Below are 20,586 nucleotides of genomic sequence, written 5' to 3' on the forward strand. Positions count from 1 at the left end.
CTTCCTTGGATGCTGCTTTTACTCTGGAGTGGCTGCAGGAGGCAGCATGATACAGAGTTTGGAAGTCAGAGAGTCAGAGAGTGCTGGCTGGAATCTGGTTGCATTATCTGTTGTCAGGGAAGACTGTGCAGAATGAACCAAGCTGACGCTCCGTCTCCTCATCTCTTTAGGACACTCTGATGTAATAGCATTCCTCTAATAATTTCCCATAAACCATGTTTTGAATTTTTGTCTCTTTTGTTCTGGGCCAACCCTGGTGGTGCTCAGGGCTTACGCCTGGTTCTACACTCAAGAATCATTCCTGGTGGGCTCTGGGGACCATATAGGGTTCCAGGGATCAAACGGTCATTTGCCAGGCAAACACCCGTCCACTGTGCTATATCTTCAGTCCATGCTATAAATATTGTAATTATCTCTGTCTCTGTCCCTGCCTCTTTCTTTCTCTGTCTCTGTTTCTCTGTCTCTCATCTCTCTGTCTCTGTTTCTCTCTCTCTCTCTCTCTCTCTCTCTCTCTCTCTCTCACACACACACACACACACACACACACACACTCTCAAACACAAAAGCCAAAAGCTTTGCTTTCCAAAGGTTTTCCCTTTTTCTCTTAAAGTAGATAGTAGTCATATAAAAACCTTGTCCTCAGAAGACATGGTAAGATTACTGCTAGCACCTTTATTTATTATATTTTCAAACTAAATGCAACCCAAATGCCCACCTAGAGGAGAATAGATAGGCAGATTGTGACATATTCATGCAACAAAAAACTACTCAATAGTAAAACCCAAACCAAAACCACTAGTGAGCCCTGCAATGGGATGGATCAATCTTAGAGATTTGATATTGAACATTGGAACTCGAGAGATGCTATGAGGGTTAAGGTGCTTGCCTTGAAAGCAGCTGATCCCAGTTCAGTACCTGGTACCACATACAAATGGTTTCTCGAGCACAGCCAGGAGTGACCCCTGAGCATAGATCTGGGAATAATCCCTGAGCACAGTCAAGTGTGGCTCAATAACTCCCACCTCCAAACCCCCTCCCCAATAAAAGAAATCAGACATCAAAGAGGTTTTATTGCCTGAATTCTTTGAATTTGAAGTTCTAAAATTGGCTGTCAGGACACTGATTTCCTCTGAAAGGAGGGTCATGAAAGGACATAAGGGGACTTCAAGGGTGACAGAGGTGTTCTGTGTCTTGATTTGTCTGGTGATCAGAGGGGTGTGTATGTTTGTCTAAACTGTTGAACTGTGCTGTTCAGATGAGTGTTTTATCATGTTCAGATTATACTGCAATTCGAAAAAAAGATATCTCCCCCATCTGTGAAACGTTTAATTTTCTGATGACTGGTTTTGGGGATTCTCAGGATGCCGTGACCATCTGCACTCTGGGAATTGGAACTGCCTTTGGAGAGTCCATTCTGGACAACACTCCCCGCCATGCGACCATCGTTACTCGGGAGAGCAGTGAGCTGCTGCGCATCGAGCAGAAGGACTTCAAGGCACTATGGGAGGTAAGCCCCCAGGCTTCTCCGTCAATTAATAGAGTTGCAAGAGAGAAAGGGAGCTGCCACGTGGATAATGGCATTACGCTCCAGCCTTAATGTGTTCTGTTCTGAGCTGGTGGATGGAATTTAATTTTCAAAACTTGTTTTTGAAATGAGTGAGTGAAAAAGCCATTTTGACACAAGACATCCCCCCCACTTTTTCTTTTAAATTTAGTGCTTGCTCAATTTTCTGTAGTTTGACATACCTTATAATTATTTCTTGAATGACCATAGAGTGTTTTATGTATTTCCTCCCTCCAATTCCACAGATGTATTCTTAACCAGGGAACAAAATACTTTGACATTTTCTTTTGCATTTTAAAAATCATCATTGACATGTTCCCTAGAAAAGTGGAATGAATGGGGTTAACATCTGCCTCATTTGAATGCTTTTCAAAAGGACGTGCCTGGTGATAAGGTGTGGGAAAAGAAGGACATAAAGACATCTAGTTGTGTGCCAAATACCCAAAGCTTTGGTGGCCTAGCAGTGGCTGAAGGCCCCTGGGCTTGGGGGCTTTTCTCATTTACTGCTGTATTCTGGTGCTCTTTGGGGGTCCCTTGCTGATAAGAAGGGGGAAATAAACCATCTTAGATGCAACGATGACAAATGGAGTGCTTCGGACATCCCAGCCAAGCCTTGCATCTTTTGCCCACATTCCTTTCAGTTCTTCAGTCTTCTGATTTCTGATTTGAACCTGTAGTGATTCCTTATCTTTGTCCTTGGCTCAGTATGTCCCAAGTGCTGGCCCATCAAGCTGGCAGGCTTCACTCCTTGTCCCAGTACAGCTAAGATTTTAAATTTGATCTAAAGAGAATTTTTGTGTAATCAAATCGTTTCCTCCAGAGCCAAACAAATGACAGATGTATTTGGGGCGCCGAGCTGCAGGTGAGTGAGTGATGCTTCGCCTTAAAAGTCCCGCAAAGCCTCGGAAGATCTTGGCGGTGAAACCTGTTACTTTCATTCTAGATGGCAGCGAATAAATTGCGTCGTTACTTGTTTGAAATGTTTCTCTCAGAAAATATTAAAGAGCTCCCACTGCTCCAACAAGTTCAGAGACAAAAGCTAGTTTTAGGAAGGAAAAGCTGGAGTGGGGTTGCTTGAGGTGTGCAGAGAGGTTTTCTGTCAATTAAAAGGGACCACACTGGAGGCAAATAAGTCAGTTTTTGGATCTCTCCTTTAAAAAGGCACATGGAAAAGTCTTTCCCCAGAAAGGAAATTTTGGAAAACTGGTTAACAATTCCCCTCTGTGCTGTGTGTCATTGTCCCTGCCTCTTTTTTTTTTTTTTTTGGTCTGTGAATAACTGACTTTTTCAACTTGCTGATAGAAGGAGGTTTGTGGGAGACATTAAAAATTTCTTTTTAATTAGGAGCCTTCAGAGCTGGGAAGGAAGTCCCTGAGAAGTTGTTGTCTGTGTTCATTAAAAAGATTTGTTAAAAACATTTCCTAACAGGGGGCTGGAACGACAGTGTAGCCGGTACAGTGTTTGCCTTATATGCGGTCAAACTGGGTTTGATCCCCAGCATTCCATATGGTGCCATGAGCACTGCCAGAAGTAATCCCTGTGCTTCACTGGGTGTGACCCAAAAAGCCAAAAAAAAAAAAAATTCCAAGCATACAAAAAATTGGAAAGAACAAGACAATGAACACACATACCTGAACTTTGTTCAGCAGTTAGCATTTAACTGTATTTGCCTCATCTTTATCTTTCTTTCTCAAATGAATTTGATGTCAGTGATAGTCATCATGGCATTTTATCCTAAACATTCACTATTTCTCTCTTGAAGTAAAGAATTTTCTACTTCAGACCCATACTACTATGATTTCCCCTACAGAACAAACAAATACTTTTCTAATTTTATCTGAAACCTTGTGCACAGCTCAAGTTTATCTGCCTGTTCTATATAGTCCTTTAACAGTTCTGTTGCTTAAAACCAGGCTTAAGTACAGAACCATCTTGCATTGGACAGTCATGTCTGAGTTTCTCTCTCTCTCTCTCTCTCTCTCTCTCTCTCTCTCTCTCAGTCTCTTTCTCCCTCCCTTTCCCTCTCCCTCCCTCCCTTCCTCCCCACCCCCTTCTCTTTCTCTCCCTGTCATACCCCCCCCCCCACCCTGAAGCCCTGCCTCTCTCCCAGGTTCAAGATTTGCACGATCATTTTCTCATGCGGTTTTTCTTGTACCTCTGCATGGTTTTGTTGTAAATGGAAGCAAGGGCTGAGTGCTTGATGACATCATGTTGAACATTTGGGCAGGAAAATGTCAAAGGTGATGCTGACACGTCAGGAGGCTTGGAAGGTCTGGGAGCCTCATTGCTGATGACGCTCAGTCTGATCCCTTGGTCAGATGGTATCTGAGTACATTTTATCTCAGAATGTTTTTAACCAGAATGTTTTTAACAAAGGCTGTACAGGGCTGTTCTTGCTGCCCCAAAGCTGGCCCCATGTGTTCCAGCTCAGAGGGTTCAGCTTATCCGAGGAGGCTCACAAAAGATTTCAGATCTCCACTACCCCCTATCCTACCATGCAGGAATGTAAGTGAAAAGTGAAAAGAATGGATCGAATTTTTTGTTTGACCTTTTCTTGTGGAGACTGGAATCTCATAGTGAGAAAGAGCCAGATACTTTATTAACCCTTTCTTACCGCTCAGTGCAGAGCAGGATGCAGATCAGGAGGCCAGTCAATGTTTTAACCAACTGCAGTGAGTACATGAAGTTCCACTCTGCAACATCTTTAATTAGAACTTTGTTAATGGCCATGATTGTGCATATGCAGCCCAGAGTTATCTTTAGAAATTTTAAAAATTTAAAGTACCTTCTGAATAAAAAGACTCAATTTCTATTTATTCCATTTCTTCAACAAATATTGAATGTCTTTTATGTATAAGGTATGGATATAGCTGTTGTTGTTCTTGGTGGGTATAGAAAAAAAAAGACTGCCAGTCAGTTTTATTTCAGAGTATATCAAATCATCATCACTGAATACTTTTATTTCTAGAATTAAATATAAGTGATCCATTGAAGGCATACATAGCACTCATCGGATAGGAAAATATTTGATAACCAGGAAACCTACTGCTTTATTATGTCAGGTAGCATGGCTTAAAACTCAGCCATTCAGGTAAATAATATCTCTTGCTATATATAATAATAAATTATAACTTATGACTGGTAAATTTATCCACTAGCAAAGTTAAAAGCTCATAGTTTCACCTGAAATGTAAGTTAGATCTGAAAATTTAAGTTATATCTCATAATCTTTTGTAGGAAGCAAAAGATTTAGTAGGGAAGGATTATAGTTTCAGGATTCATGGAGAAGCATGATCCAAACATGAAAGGACAGGAGACAACAAAACAGTGAATTGATTAAGTCTTCTTTTTGTCCTCAGCAAGATAAGGGACTCAGTGTCAGGTATAGGTGAGGACATGGGTCATAAGTCAGAGTAGAGTGGGATCAAACTTAGACCCATGATCTAAAATCAAACTTAGACCTATGATCATCTGAGTCATGTAAGTTTGTATGTGCATCTCATTTGTTTACTTTTGAGGAGTGTCACAGTGGGCTTTTATATGATGAAACTTATATTTCTCATTACCTTCTTTTTTCTTTTTTACTGACTCAAAGAGAAAATTTATTAACTTTGTTTTATAATGGTACTCAGAATTTTTTCTTTCGGGGGTGTAAAATTAAACTTAAAAAAATTTTTTTTATTGAATCACTGTGAGATAGATCTTTACAAAGCTGTTCATGATTAGGTTTCAGTCATACAACACTCACCTCTCCACCAGTGTACATTTCCCAGCACACCAGTGTCCCCAGTTTCCCTTCCATCACTCCCTCATCCCTCACCCCTCAGCAGCCTGCCTCTATGGCAGGTGCTTTTCATCTCTCTCTCTCTCTCTCTCTCCCTCTCTCTCTCTCTCTCTCTCTCTCTCTCTCTCTCTCTCTCCCCCCCCCCCCCCACCCTTTTGGGCATTGTGGCTTGCAATACAGATACTGAAAGGTTATCAGAAATATCCCTTTACCTACTTGTACCACTCAGTTCTTGTCCAACATAATCATTTCCAGCTATTATAGCTATTATTGTTATACTGGTCCCTTCTCTATCTTAACTACTCTTAACCCTTCCACATACTTGTGGTTGATTCCAACCACTGGCCAGTCCTCCTAGCCCCTGTCTTCCCTGACTGTGAATATTAATCTTCATATATGTGTATATATATGTATGTGTGTGTGTGTGTGTGTATGCCACAAATGTTCATTGCCTTCTTATCTTACCCATAGGGGGCCTATGGAAACGGGGGAGCAGCCTGCCCTTCCCCATGCAAAGTATGTGCAGTAGCTGTCAGTGTTCTCTCTGGCCCCTCCCGTAATGACTCTTAAAGTGACTGAAGAATAAAATATGGAGACCAGGATTATGAGTTATTCTAACTATAAAAATTATAGTTCTGTAATCACTAACAACTGATACAGTCTAACCACACACTTGAAGATTTAATGGAAACATAGAACCAGGAAATTTTACTTTTTTTTCTTACCAAAGCCAAATTTCTTAGACTCTCTGTAGATATTGTTCAGAGATTACATGTGAAATTTGTAATCCTATTCAATCACACCCCAGATATCTTTGTTTTATATTATCTGTTCTAAGTCAGATAAATAGCATCTAGAGTTAAATTTGTTTTTTAAAAGTAGAAAATTTGAACAGAATTGTCAATATTTTCCTCAATAAATAACTCAAATGTAAATACTTTTCTAAATACAACAAAGATAAAAGAATGATAAAATTTATTTTGTACCCTGTATTTTTTTTAAAACTTACTTCCTTTTTCCCTCCCATTTCATGTTTTAGTTGAGAATTTATGGTCAGATATGAGGGTCTTGGGTTTCTCAATCTTAATGTCAGGTCATATTTTCTAAGCTTAAATGAATTACAGTAAATTTATTGATTAGTAATTTTTTACTCACTTCACGTCTCTTTGATATTAGAATTTAATAATATATTTACTAGAGTACTGAATATTTTATTTTTCACTTATACAGAGAGGAAGAGAGAAAAAGGGAACATTTTAAATTCTTGAGACAGTTATTTAAGTTTTTGACACAAGTGGTTTTGTATATCCTTAGAAAGAAGGTCGGATGGCAAAGTAGTTAAATGTTGACTTGGGAGTTTGATGTCAATTATTAATATTTGACCCAAAATTATGGGTATTCATAATTATTAATGAACTGAGTTGCTGTCCAATTCCATTAATTTCTTCTCTGTGTTATAGTGTAAGGAGGTTTCCAGGGTCAAAATAATATATTTTTTTAAATCATTATTCTTTCTGATTTTTTTTCTTCTTGTTTTTTATTTTTTGTTTTGCGGCAAACCTGATGGTTCTCAAGAGTTACCCCGAACTCTCCACTTAGGAATTAATCCTGGTGGGTTCATATGGGCTGCTGGAATTCTAAACCCGGGTTGTCTGAGTGCAAGGCAAACACCCTCGCTACTATACTATCACGCTGGCCCCCTCTTCCTAATTTTCTAGTGTGTTGCTAGAAGGACACTTTCAGCTTGGAGAAGCTTTACATGGAATGCGCCAAGTACATGAAATTGGAAGAGGTTCAGGATCTGCAGTGTTTAGAGCCCCATGTTAGAGGGGCAGGCACTACTCTAAAGTCGCGGATCTAGTGGCCTTTTCCCTGGTTACTTTCATACCAGTTCCATGAACATATCACTCTGGGTGAAAACTCTCCTTTATTATCTGCAATTTTGTTTAAAGCAAAACTATATATTTACGCATACATTATTTGAAAGTTTAAAGACAGCACTAAAACTAGCCTTTAAAGATGAAAACATTATTTTTAGCTTGTTTTCTGTCACAATAGAAGTGTCTTCCAAGCTGTGATTCCAAGAAACTTCTTGACACAAGTCAGTAGGCAATGGATTTTATCCTTTGCTGGGCAAATTACTGGTCACAGAGCACCAGTATATATCAAAGGTAATGATTGGTGCAGTAGAATTTATATCCTAGAATGTGTGCGTGGCTTCTGTAAGCATTGTTATCTGACTGAAAATCTATTTTGTGCTTTTGGGGATTAAAACTGAGTGATAGGGTGGGAGACAGGTAGAACTCAACTTATGGAATCAGTAGGAGGTCTGGATTTGATCCCAGCATCACAGGGTCCCCAGAGCACAGAGCTAGGAATAGGCCCTGAGCACTACTGGGTGTGGCCCCCAAACTAAAAGCAAACAAAAGCTCTGAATGGTAAAAATAAGAAATAAAGTGCATACTTCTGCGTAAGGAAAGGCATGCAGCTTGTAAAGAGGGCTCTTTCTAAGAGTCAGGAATATTGCTGAAGTGTTTTTACATCTCTCTATTCCCTACATTTTTGGTGTGTGTTTGATTTCTTCTCTCAGATTTGTTGGTAGCTTGGGACTGAAAAGCTTTTTGGTTGTTTCTATTTACTGCCTCTTTTGAACTAATAGGAAGAAAAAGGTGCTCTCCATTAGTAATCCTGCAAGTCCCCATGAGACAGGAAGCACTGAAACAACAGCAGCCTGGTCTCTACTGATAGGCTGTAAACGCCGTATTAAAATGTGGTGCCTTTTGGAGACCTTAGTTCCTGCTTGAATAGGTTTGATGTTTCTATCTGTCAGATTGTCAGATAAGTAAGGCCAGATGCGTAAATCACAAAAGCCCAGAACTTAGAACTCTCAGGAGGCCTTGGTGGGTTTCATTCTATTTTTTCAAGAGCAAATAATTCACATCTGCATTCAGGTCAGGCTAGCACCGTGAACCAGCATTGCAGGTCAGTGTGTGGCAGCTGTGGGGGCTGATGTAGGACCGCACAGCCCAGCCTCAGACACGCAGCCCCTGGTCTGCCAGTTATTGCTCAGGGAGCCACACCTTTCTGTGAGGATTAACTGGAGCTCAAGAGCCCCCGGGACCTGCTTTCTCCCAGGTCAGAAGCTGACTTTTCAGCAGCTCTGGAACTTGTATTCTAGGGTTACTTCCCAGGCCAGAAAATTGCATCAAAGGACTAAGAAAAATACATCCAAAAATAAACTTGAAAGCCAAGACTTCATGCCAGGAACTCCAGCCACACACATCCTGTTGGCTGGTTTGTGCGCCTCTCTCCTCTCCATTCTGATTCTTTCCAACCAAGCGGAAGCCTGCTCTGACGACTTGGATCTGTGTCTACGCCGGGGTCTCCCTCCTCTGTCCAGGAATGTTGAAGTGAAATTGGGAAAGGAAGAGAGTGAAGTTACTAGGAAGCAACTCAAGTGAAGTGTACATATAGATATATGTATATGTAGGACTTTTTTTTCCTACTGCCCGAGCTGCCTCAGCTGCCCTGACATCCCTAGCACTTGTTTCTTTTCTCTGAACTGGGATCCTCTTTACTGTAATAGAAACACACAGGGCATTATCGGCGATGAAGGTGCATATTGCCTCCCTCCCAAAGGACAGTCACTTGCTGGATGTCTGAGGACTCTGAGGCAGAAGAAGGACGTGTGTGCCCTGCAAGGTCAGAAACGATCTTGGTCTTTATTCTTGGGTGGGGAAATGGTGCTGTCAGAGTTCACATTTTGGTTTGAGAGATTATTCTCTCAAGCATCTCTGGCTTTTCTAATTATGTTCCACCAGACCTAAATATGTACCAGGGCACAGACATAATTTGATTTCCTTTTCATTTGTGTGTGGGGAGGGGTGTGTGTGTTTGTGTGGTAGGGGTGGGGAGTGTGGCTCATCTTTTTCTGATAGTGAAAGATGTTTTTGTTTAGCATTATGATCATAAATAGGTTTCTAGGAGATAAAGATGGGTATTTATAACTCAGAAGTTTCATTGGTCCAATTAAATGTATATGTGTAGTATTTAAATAGAATGTATATCTCTCTCTCTGGTGGCATTTATTAGATATAAATTTGGGGCCAAGAAACAGACAGATAGTGATGGAATTTTACACCCTGGACTCCAGTAGATGTCTTACCTTAAGCTCATCGACTGTACACAGCCCTCAGTGTTTGCGGAAATTTCTCCTACATTATTGATGACTTGAAATTCTACTGACTGTGCAAGCTGTGATTTCACTATTTCTCAGAGGATGATCGGGGGTCTGAATAGATGAAGACGGGGTTGGCAAGTGCCAGCAATGCCCAGATGCCACTGGGCAGAGCTGGAAGCTGTCGTCTTTCCTGCCTAGCTGGTACTTTGGGTGACATTTCAGGTGTGACAGTCAGCTACTCAGACCTTTCAGGAATTGCTCTTAGCAGAGATTCGTACATGCCTGCCTGGGCCATGCAGTTGCCAGCGAGCTGTTGACACCTCACCCCCACACTCGGATCTTCAGTCGGGGCTCACCTCCGGGCTGTGTGCCTGCAGAAGGGTGTCCAGCCTCCACTTTCATTGATGTTAATTCATGCCATCGAAAAAGCTTCTCTCTTAAGCTTCTGTCCTTTCCAATGGCAGTTGTACTTGGTTCCCACCCTGTGGAGGTACAGAACACACCTTCACTGTCTTCAGTGTCCGGTCTAGTGGAGCAAACAGGCAGGAGAAAGTACTATAGGGGGGTGGAAAGGGAGGAATTCCTTTCCACCTGGGCTGCTGGGCTATCATTTAATCTCTGGTTCTGAATCCTTGTGTGGCTGCTGAAGCTGATTTTTCAGCCTCGTCTTAAGTGTTGGGGAGTCAGTTAACCCAGTTACTGCATTTGAAGCTGCCTCATCCCAGTGCACTGATCCCGGGGTCTCCACACTAGGGGAAACTTTTCCAGGCATGCCATGGGCCCCAGTGCAGGTCCCTAGAGTGGCTGGTTGGGGTCCTGTCTGTTCTCTCATCATGCCATGTGCATCTTTTCCAAATGCCCAACTTTGTTTTTGTTTTTTTTACTAAAGGAGCTAGAGAAATCCTCCCTCAGGGCTTCATGGATCCCACTGGACAAAGGCAGCTGCTGCCTGTCTGGGAAGAAAAACATTCAGAACTTGAGAGTTTCAGAAAAAACTCGTGGCAGGGATTGGGGGGAGGGTGTTAAGCTCTTTATGTGCAGGAAGCCCTGTGGTCATGGGACTTTCCTGTTCTCTTCAGGCCAGATTCCATTCCCGCGCGGTGTCCTGGCCACAGTGGGGTGAGGGCAGAGTCACTGGGGCAGGGTATGTGGCTGGGGAAGGAATGGCAGGAAAGCCAGTGGCCACCACTCAGGATTTCTGCAGTGTTTCTCTTGCTGACCCTGGGGTTTCTAGCTGTCTATCCCAGACCCAGAGATGCAGGGCAGACCCTCTCGAGGCCCCTGCAGTGCTCAAACTTGCTGGCCTAAAAGATAGATCTGTTCCTGGGTCAATCCTACTAACTCTGCTGGAAGGTTATTTTATTTTTTTTTTCTTTTTGGGTCACACTCAGCGATGCTCAGGGGTTACTCCTGGCTGTGCATGCAGGAATTACTCCTGGCAGTGCTTAGGGGACCATATGGGATGCCGGGCATTGAACCTGGGTCAGCTGTGTGCAAGGCAAATGCCCTACCCCCTGTACTATCGCTCCAGACCCTGGAAGATTATTTTAGAAAGCTCTTTCAGCCCCAGGATCACTGTGCTAACTGTAAAACAAAGGTTACTTTACCCAGAACCTGCCTAGATGTCATTGTTAGGAGTGGTTCAGATAAATGGTGGCTGTTGATTTGGGCACCTCAGTTCACAGAAAGAGCCTACCCCCAACCCCACCTTTTTGGTTGGCACATTCCAGAAGGCAGACACATGGATTATGTGTGTGAATGTGAAGGATGAAGTGGAAGGCAGAAGTACATAATTTCTCCAGATAGATCAAAAGACAAGGTTGGTTTTTTTTTTTTTTTTTTTTTTTTTTTTTTTTTTTTTTTGTGGCGGTGGTGGGGAAACGGTATCAGGTACTAATTACAATTCTTGAAACTAGTTCTACATTAGAGTTACCTGGTGACATATTTAAAATTTCTTCTTGTGTGGGCCCTTTCTAGGCCAAAGAAGAAGCCTAAATATCTAGCAAATGGACATAACTAGCAGTAATTTCTCACCCTCCCATATTACTTATTTTTAGTTTTAATTATTGACATTTAGGCCACATTTATAATAGTGTTACTGTTGATGGTTTTGATGCATATAGTCAGTCTTACCTCAACAGAATTTTCAAGACCCACAACCACTGTTCTTACCAAGGTTAGTGGCTTCTCAGAGCGCCCCAAATGGGGGCTGCTGGGCAGGCCAGCCTGAGCATTCTGCGTTCCAGCCAGTAGAAGCACTCCACTCCACCTGCACATACCGGACAGGCTTTCAGGTTGAATAATATGTTTGTTCTTTACAAGTTTGTGTCACGTTTCCTCATGTAATCTTCCTTTCATTCATAGGAACATTCTGCTGACACATTGGAGATTCTGTTTCAGTGATAACGACATCCTATTTGAGGAGGGTGGGGGCTGTTCAGTGCTTTGTGAGGTTATCTACGAGGATACATGGAAATATTTATAATGAAAGCTATATCAAAATGTTTGAATTGATAAGTGAAGTATAATTGAAATGTGTATCTGTATTTAGAGGTTTTGATTTTTTGAAGAACCATTTTTGCTGTATGCAAGTGGCAGATGTGATACTTAACCTGCCATAAGAGATGTATCCCCAGGGGCTGGAGGTTGGAGGATTTACTGTCCAGACAAGGATGGATGGTTTTCAGAGAAAGGCCCCTTCTGCCTCTTGTTGCCATCAAGCTAACTGGACTGTGGCTAGGGGAAAAATTCCTTCTGCCCAGGATACAAAGTGCTTCTGTCTGTGTTCTGGTAGAACGTGTGTGTGTGTGTATGTGTGTGTGTGTGTTAAGAAGCAGTCAAAGCTTCTCTTCTACCTTCTCTGATGCAGAAATGGTGAGCCCCCCTAAAGAACCCCATTTGGGGAACCCATGTCATGATCTTCCTAAGGAAGCAAGATCTGATTAAAGATTTGGACATGAATAATAACTACAGTTACAAGATGAAATTTTATTGTCCACACAGTGTTGAGCATTATTACTGTCTTTTTTACATATTAAATCTCTACTACTACTTTTATCACCGACTTCTTCTCAAGGATACACTTAAGTATCCATAATTCTGTTGATATTGGAACTTTGAGATAGAATGAGTTTCTTGTTTGCTTAGGGAAAATTTAGGCTGAGACCCAAATGTTAGGTTTCTGACATTATTTTGTGTGTGGGCAGGTGGCTCTATGTATAAAGCATCAGAAAAGAGGAGTGTCGATCTATAACTGCTACTTCTCACCTGGGACTCCTGAGCCCTTGAGAATTTAGGAGAAACCCACATGCCTCTGAGTTTTCTTGTGTATGTTCTTTTTCTGGAGAAGAAAGTGGGTTGGGGGACCCATAGCTTTTTAATAATAATACAAAAAATGGTCTATTATTCCTCAAAGATGAAGGAAATTTTTGAGGATCAGCATCAGAAAATTTTATGCATATATTAAATAAATATTCTCCTTTCTACAGCAGCAGAACATTTTATATATAAATACCCGTATTTCTCTCCTATGGGGCACTTCTCAGATCTCCACTAAGTTTAATGTTTCTTTACAGAACTGGTAACAATGAGACTGGAAAGAAAAAAAGAATTTTCATGTGGCTATTAATCCTTTGCCTTTGGTATACAGAAACTGGTTTGTTTGTGTGGTTTTGTGTTTTTTTATTTCTGTGAAAAAGTAATCATTAGGGGGAAAGCAGATTTCAGGCTCAGGACAAATTCTTTGCAATAAGAGATCCTGCCTTAGTCTGCTTTAAAATAAATATTTCTAATTTATAAATCCATTGCCTCTCTAAATAGAGCGCTTTACAATATGTTTAACCAGTTCCAAGATGATTGAACTTAAATAGGTTTTCATGGATGTTTGATTTTGTGTTTTCCATTTTGTACTTCTACCAAACTATACACATTTAATAATACCCCTAAAGCCAGCTGGACAATGGGGTTACAAAGACTATACCTCAGTATTGTAAAGGCGCCATACATCATACTCTGATGAATCAGCAAACATCATACTCTGATGAAAACCTGAATGCTTTTTCTCTAAGATCAGGTACAAGACAGGGATATACACTTTCACCATTCCTTTTCTTTTCTCTTTTTATTTTTGTTTTTGGACCACAGCAGGCTGTGACCAGGACTTAGACCTGCTTCTGTACTCTGGGATCACCCCTAGGAGGCTCAGTGGGCTATGTGGGGGTGCAAGGGATTGAATCAGAATTGGTCATATGCAAGACAAGGCAATACCTCTAAACTATTGCTCCTGCCCCTCACCATTATTTTTTTTTCTGTTATAGTATTAGAAGTCCTAGCTTAGGTAATTAGGCAAATAAATATGATTCAAGCTAGAAAAGAAGTGAAACTTTCGCTATTTACAAATGACATGATAATATACATGAAAAACTCTGAAAATTTCACTTTAAAAATTATTGGAAACTATAATAAATCAACATAATAAATTGGAAGATACCTAGCCAATATGCAAAAATACCTTGCATTTCTACATAGAAGTAGTAAACAAAGAAATCAAGAAAGCAGTTCCATTTACAATTGACTAAGAAAGAATTAAGTACCGATCAGTCAATTTAACAAAGAAGGTGAAAAACTATATTACCTTGAAAACTATATTACTATTTTTAAAAAATGAAAGCATAAAGAGATAGTAATGCATGTTGTGTTCATGAATTGGAAGAATTAGGTGTTGAAATGACCATTCTGTTCAAAGCTTTATATAGATTCAGTGCAATCTCTATTAAGATTCTATCAAAAATTACTCAAGAAAAAAGAAAAAACACAGATGAAATTTGTATGGAACCACTAAAGACCCAAATAACCAAAGAGCTTTTAGAAAAAAGAAGAATGGATGCATCATTTTATGTAACTTCAAACTATACTATAAAACTATAGTTGTCAAAGTATTGTGGTTTGGAAAAATATTAGATGCATCAATCTGTGAAATAGGACTGGGAGGCCAGAAATAAATCCTCAAATATATGGATTCATTTCTGGCAAAGACATTGAGAACATGAGATAAAGAAAGGCAGATATTCTTTATAAACAGTATTGGAAAAAAATGGATAGACACATTCCAAAGACTGAAGCTGGATCATGTTGCATAGCATGCAGAAAAGCTAACTCCAAATGGATTAGAGACTTGGATGTCAGACCCCAAACCATAAAGTACAATGAAGAAAACACAGGAAGATAATTTTATGTTATTGGCTTCAGTGATATCTTCTGGGATTCAACTCTAACCACAAGGAAAATAAAAGCAAAAATAAACAAATGAATTACACCAAATGAAAAGAGCTTCTGCACTGTGAAGGAAACTATCATTAAAACAAAAACATCCTACTGAATGGTAGAAAATATTCCCACCACTCATCTGACAAAGGGCTGATATCCCAGATATTTAAAGAACTCACAAATTCAGCTACCAATAAATAAAATACAAGCAAACCAAAGAGCTCCAGCAAAAATGGGGAGAAGAGCTGAAACGACACTTTTCCAAAGAAGTCATAGAGATGGCCAATAGGCATGTGGGAAAAAAAAACCCCAAAACCCAAACAAACTAACAACTCATGGTCACTTATTATTAGGGAAAATGCAAATTAAAATGACAAGGTATCACCTCACACTTGAAAGTAGCCCATAAAAAAATATCCAGAAACAAATGCTGCAAGAGTGTGGCAAAAAAGGAACCCTCATTTGCTGTAGGTGGGAATGTAAACTCATAAGAGTTCCCATGGAAAACAGTATGGAGATTCCCAAATAATTAAAATAGAATTACCACATGACCTAGCAATTCTTCTACCAAACATCTGAAGAACACAAAAGTAGTATGAGAAGATTTATGCACAGTTATGTTTGTGGCACCTCTATTGACAATAGCTAAAACCTCGAGAAAATCTAAGTGCAAAGTAACAGATGAGTAAATAAAGAAGTTATGTTATAATATATATATATATATATATATATATATATATATATATATATACCAGTACTGCTTAGCTGCAAGAAAAGATGAAGTCTTGCCTTTTGTTACTACACAGATGCAACAGGCGAAGGTCATGCTGAGTGAACTAAGTCAGAAGGACAAATACCAGATGATCTCTCTCAGATAAGGGATACAGAGAAACAGAGCCAGGGAAGAGACGGAGTCAAAGAAAAACAAACAGAGCCTGACGGCAGAATTGAGGATGCCAAAGTGGGGGAGTGTGTTGAAAGGGCGGGCTGATTCGATGGACTGTAGTGGAGGGATATTGGCACATTGTGGACTTGATGTGATGACGTATATCATGGAGAGATGGGGATTTATATCTCTAGAATGTAATCTTGCAAACTAGTGCTACCTCAAGGGGAGACAAAACAAAACAAAAATTCAAGTGGATAACGTTAGATATAGGTACTTGAGAATGAATTATAATTAATTATAACATGGTTTATCATGCCATGCCAGGTGGTTTTTAATAACTTAAAGAAGGAATTTCATTTTCCGAGACTAGGTAATTCATACTTGTAATAAAAGTTAAGTAAGTTCAACAGGGTAGAGCTAATTATGGCCGCTGGGACTGCTGGAATTCGAACTTATTAATTGAAACAAGTTTCTGTGAAGTGTGCTTCTCTCCTGTGCATTGCAATAGACCCAGCAAAGTTCTGTGTGCACGAGGCAGAACACTGTGACACTCTATGTGACACTGTTTGTAGTACTGATTGTGAGTGGGCCTGAAGGAATGATGAACGTGCACATTGTACTTTCTCCTCTGTGCATACACATTCTCCATTGTTCCCTTGGACTCCTTGTATGAGACACGAATTCAAAGAAAGAATTATTAAGGATTTAAAATGGTGAGAGTGGAGCACTCGGGCAGAAAGCTCCCATGATCTCAAGCCGTGTGGGACTCTACAGGGCTCGTCCCTGGGAACCTGGCTCTGTGATTAGAAATGAGTGCAGTAAGCAGTGAGTTTCTAACTTTTCTTTCTCCATTTATATTCCCAGCTCTTCTCTGCAGAAGAAATTATTTTAGCAGCTCGAAACATTTCAAATGAAGATGAAAATCCTATGGATAGGCATAGGTGGGCACACATACATAGTGGTTGATTAAATGTGACCAGATTCTTTTCAGCTTTTCCAATTTTGAGGTAGAGTTGACTTTCCTTCTCTTGGATTTGGGCTGGCCCAAGTTGTCCTTTCACTACTGGAGTGACTGTGATTTGAGAACTGACAAGTTCCAGTCTTGCCCTCCGGGTGTGCTTCTTTCATTGTCTGAAGAGAGCCTGACTAGATGCATGCTCTTCCAGCCTTTCAACCTCAGAGAAGTGAGCTCATGTAGCACCAAACAAGTCTCCCAGCAGTCTGCAACACCGTGTAAGCATAGACACTGCCAGCGCATATATCACTAGGGTACACACAGAACAGTGAGAAATGATAGTCATTGTCTTAAACTGTCAAGTTTTGGGGTACATGTAATCATGATATATAATGGTATATATGTCAAAATCATGTAAAGTTACATACTTCCATAGTGGAATGACATTTGCCATATTGTCTTCCTTCTAGAAAGATCATAAGTAATCCTTCTCAGTTTATTCCTACTAAGCATATTCTGCTCCATTGCCATGTTAATCTATTCCCCTACTGGTATATAGTTATGTTAGTTTCTATTCTTATAATTGGTGTTGCAGTGGATGTTTTAGTACTTATATACTTTTATGGAGTACATTGTTTTTTAAAATTTTTTTCTTTTTATTAGTGAAACACCATAAGGTACAGTTGTAAAGGTAAAGGTAAAGGCCCTCCCTTTGTTCGTCGATTTGCTCGAGCGGGCCCAGTAACGTCTCCATTGGAGACTTTGTTGTTACTGTGTTTGGCATATCGAATATGTCACGGGGACTCTCGGTAGCTTGCCGGGCTCTCCGAGAGGGGCGGAGGAATCGAACTCGGGTCGGCCATGTTGGCTGCGTGCAAGGCAAACGCCCTACCGATAATTTTTTGTGCTTGGGTTTCGATTATACAATGATCAAATACCCATCCCTCCATCAGTACCCATTTTCCACCACCATGGATAATATCCCTCCCCCACTTCCCACCCTGCCTCTGTGGCAGGGCATTCCCTTCTGTTCTCTCTCTCCCCCTGGGTGCTGTGGTCTGCAATATGGAGTACATTCTTACCTATGGAATTATATTGTTGTGTGAAAATTAAAATTCAATGACTCTTTTCTAATTCAAGTATACTTGTCTTACCACTTTTTCAACATTGGATAATTTTAAACATTGAAACTTTTAGTATGGTAAATATTTTACTGCTCCTTTACTTTATTTTCCTAATCACTAATGAGATTACGCATCTCCTAAAATGTTTTTGGCAGTTGTATTTTTGTGTGTGTGCCTGTGAGTAGCTTTTTTATATCCTTTGTTTAGTAAGATACCAGGTTGTAGCTGCCATTTGTAATATTGTAACTTAATTTGTACATTAAAAAACCATCTTTCAAGTTTTTGTTCAAGATGTTTTGTACATATTGAACAAAATTCTTAGTAGAGAAGCACTTGTTGACTGACTTTATTTCCTCGAGATGTTTCATTCATTGTCTGGGAAGATAGCAGTAGTTAGTTCCAGGACTGTGTACTGGTTGGATCCCTAGAACTACATAGTTCCCAAGGGATCAATTGGTGCAATGCCAGAGGCCTCTGAGCTTAGTTGGAGTGCCCCGGGTAATCTCCAACACAGGAACTGAGCAACACTGAGTTGTCACATCCAACCATCAGACCCAGTGGGCAAGAATTGCCAGGAGTGGTCCTGAGGTCCCCTGATCATCAATTAGGAATCCCCCTAAAAGATATTTTATTTATTAACATTTTCCCTATGTAGCAGCCAAGACTCAGAGACTATCAAATCCAGATTCCGGAGCCGCATGGCCGCATTCGCAGCCGCACGACATCTTTTCAGATCTTTTTTTTATGACATCTTATTGTCTCATCACGACTTTGGACAAACTTGCAGGCTATCGAATGTAGCCTGCCCACAGGGCAGAGTCTGGCAAACTCCCCGTGGCGTACCAAATATGCCAGATACCAGTAACAATGATGGGTCTCATTCTCCTAAATAGCCTTGAATATAATCCCAGGGCTAGGATGAAAGAGACGTTACTGGGGCCTGCTCGAGGCATTCGACGAATAACAGGATGATGAAATGAAATGAAATGAAATGAAAATTTTCCCTATGACTTTTTCCCCTTGAACTATGCTCAGTTATATACCCCAAAGAAATATTCCTACAAAGCAAAGCTTGTTAAAAAATATTTTTATCTCTTCTACTTATACCACAACTTACAGTGATTATGTACATATATATGACATATATGTATATCCTATGTGTACCTCTTCTAATATTTACCACTTCTCCTAAAAAGTATTTAAATTTAACTATACAATGTAATTTTTTATTGTTGTGATATTTTTCCATTGATGAGATACTAGTTTAGGAAACTAATCCTAACTTTGTTGATTGCTGTATCTATTGGCTACAAAATACAGTTCCCAGCAGTATTTCATCCTTATCTATATGGGGAAAGCTAATGGAAAGAAAGCATTTTAGAATGATTACATCTGTTTTTCTTGGCCCAGTCAATGACTTGGTGGTCAGTGCATTGTTTCTCATTCTTTTTGCAAATCAATATTTCTTTGAGAACTGTTTTTGTAGGGTTGGAGCTAAGGAACTCAGGATGCAGAGGCAAACTAATTCTACTCTTAGGCCTGGATCAGATCATTCCCAGACTGTCACCAAGTTGCCCTTCCAGCATTTTAGACAAAACTAACAAAAACAAAACAGGATATGACAGTGTGTGAAAGAGGAGAGGCAGCTTCCAAAACTTCCGTAGAAGGACTCCTGAGAGGCGTGGCTAAGACTGGATGCCTTTCTGGAAGGTAGAGGAAGAAAACTGCTCTCGATCTTTGATTTGGAGACAAGTGCTAAAATGTTTGTGAAACAACAAAACTGAGGTAGTAAGCTCCTTTCCAAAAAAGCTTGGAAACCTTTGTGAGTAGAAAACAATTCCTCTTGTCTATAAGCAAAATACATGCTTATGAAACAAATGTACACAAAATGTACACAAAATAGCACTGTAGCACCTGTCCTCCTGTTGTTCATTGATTTGCTCTAGCGGGCACCAGTAACACCTCACAACAAATTGTGAGACTTGTTGTTACTATTCTTGGCATATCGAATCTGTCACGGGAGCTTGCCAGGCTTTGCCTTGTGGGCGAGATATTTTCTGTAGCTTGCCAGGCTCTCTGAGAGGGGCAAAGTAATTGAACCCGGGTCAGCTGCATGCAAGGCAAACACTCTACCCGCTGTGCTATCGCTCCAGCCCATACACAAAATAGAGTACAGATTTTAATAAAACTAATAAGTGACAAACATAAAAGATTAGTTTTTGCCTGGTGTCCCTGGTGTGTAGCCCACATGGAAGAACCTGTGTCTTGCTTGTATGAGGCCCTAGGTCTCATTGTCAGAAATAGAAGGTCCCTAAGCACTTCCCAGCATGGTCTGTGCCTGCTCCCAGGTGCAATGCCCTGGCAATAGCTAACTGCTTCAATAAAGGGGACTAGTCTCCTTTAGGCATAAGTTCTGGAAGAAATTTTTATAAATTATTTTACGTTTACCTTTTGTTTGTCTTGGGTGACATGTTAAATTTGACTTTCTCTGACCTGTACATGTGCCATCCTATGAGTTTATAATCTTGAGTTATAATAATGAGTTTATAGAAGTCTAGAGCTCTCCTGTCTAACCTCTGTTCCAAATTGCCTTGGTAGTTTTTCCATTCCCTATGACTTAGTTGAAACTGGAAAATGGTGAAACTGGCCCCTTTACTGAGAGGAAATAGATCCTGCAGAAATGATCGTGTGTGTTTGTAGCACTGTCCTGTACCAGCTCTGAGACACGAAATAGATGATGCATTCATTTGGATGGTTTAGTCAACTTACTTGCTTTTGACTGTGTTCTAGTTATGCATGCGATCCTTACAAGAGGAGCCTGGGCT

General features: G+C 40.4%; 1 protein-coding gene across 3 annotated transcripts in view; it reads left to right on the forward strand.

Annotated features, from left to right (window-relative positions):
• The window catches only part of RAPGEF4 (Rap guanine nucleotide exchange factor 4), a 336,825-nt gene that overhangs the window by 75,312 nt on the left and 240,927 nt on the right, over positions 1-20,586 (forward strand). For all 3 annotated transcript variants that reach the window (XM_056110137.1, XM_056110139.1, XM_056110136.1), the window contains exon 4: positions 1,361-1,507. In XM_056110137.1, the coding sequence (XP_055966112.1) occupies positions 1,361-1,507 (147 nt within the window). The remainder of the gene's footprint in view (positions 1-1,360; positions 1,508-20,586) is intronic.

This window comes from Sorex fumeus, unplaced genomic scaffold (genome assembly GCF_029834395.1).
Source record: "Sorex fumeus unplaced genomic scaffold, SorFum_2.1 ptg000009l, whole genome shotgun sequence".
NCBI classification, from domain to species: domain Eukaryota; kingdom Metazoa; phylum Chordata; class Mammalia; order Eulipotyphla; family Soricidae; genus Sorex; species Sorex fumeus.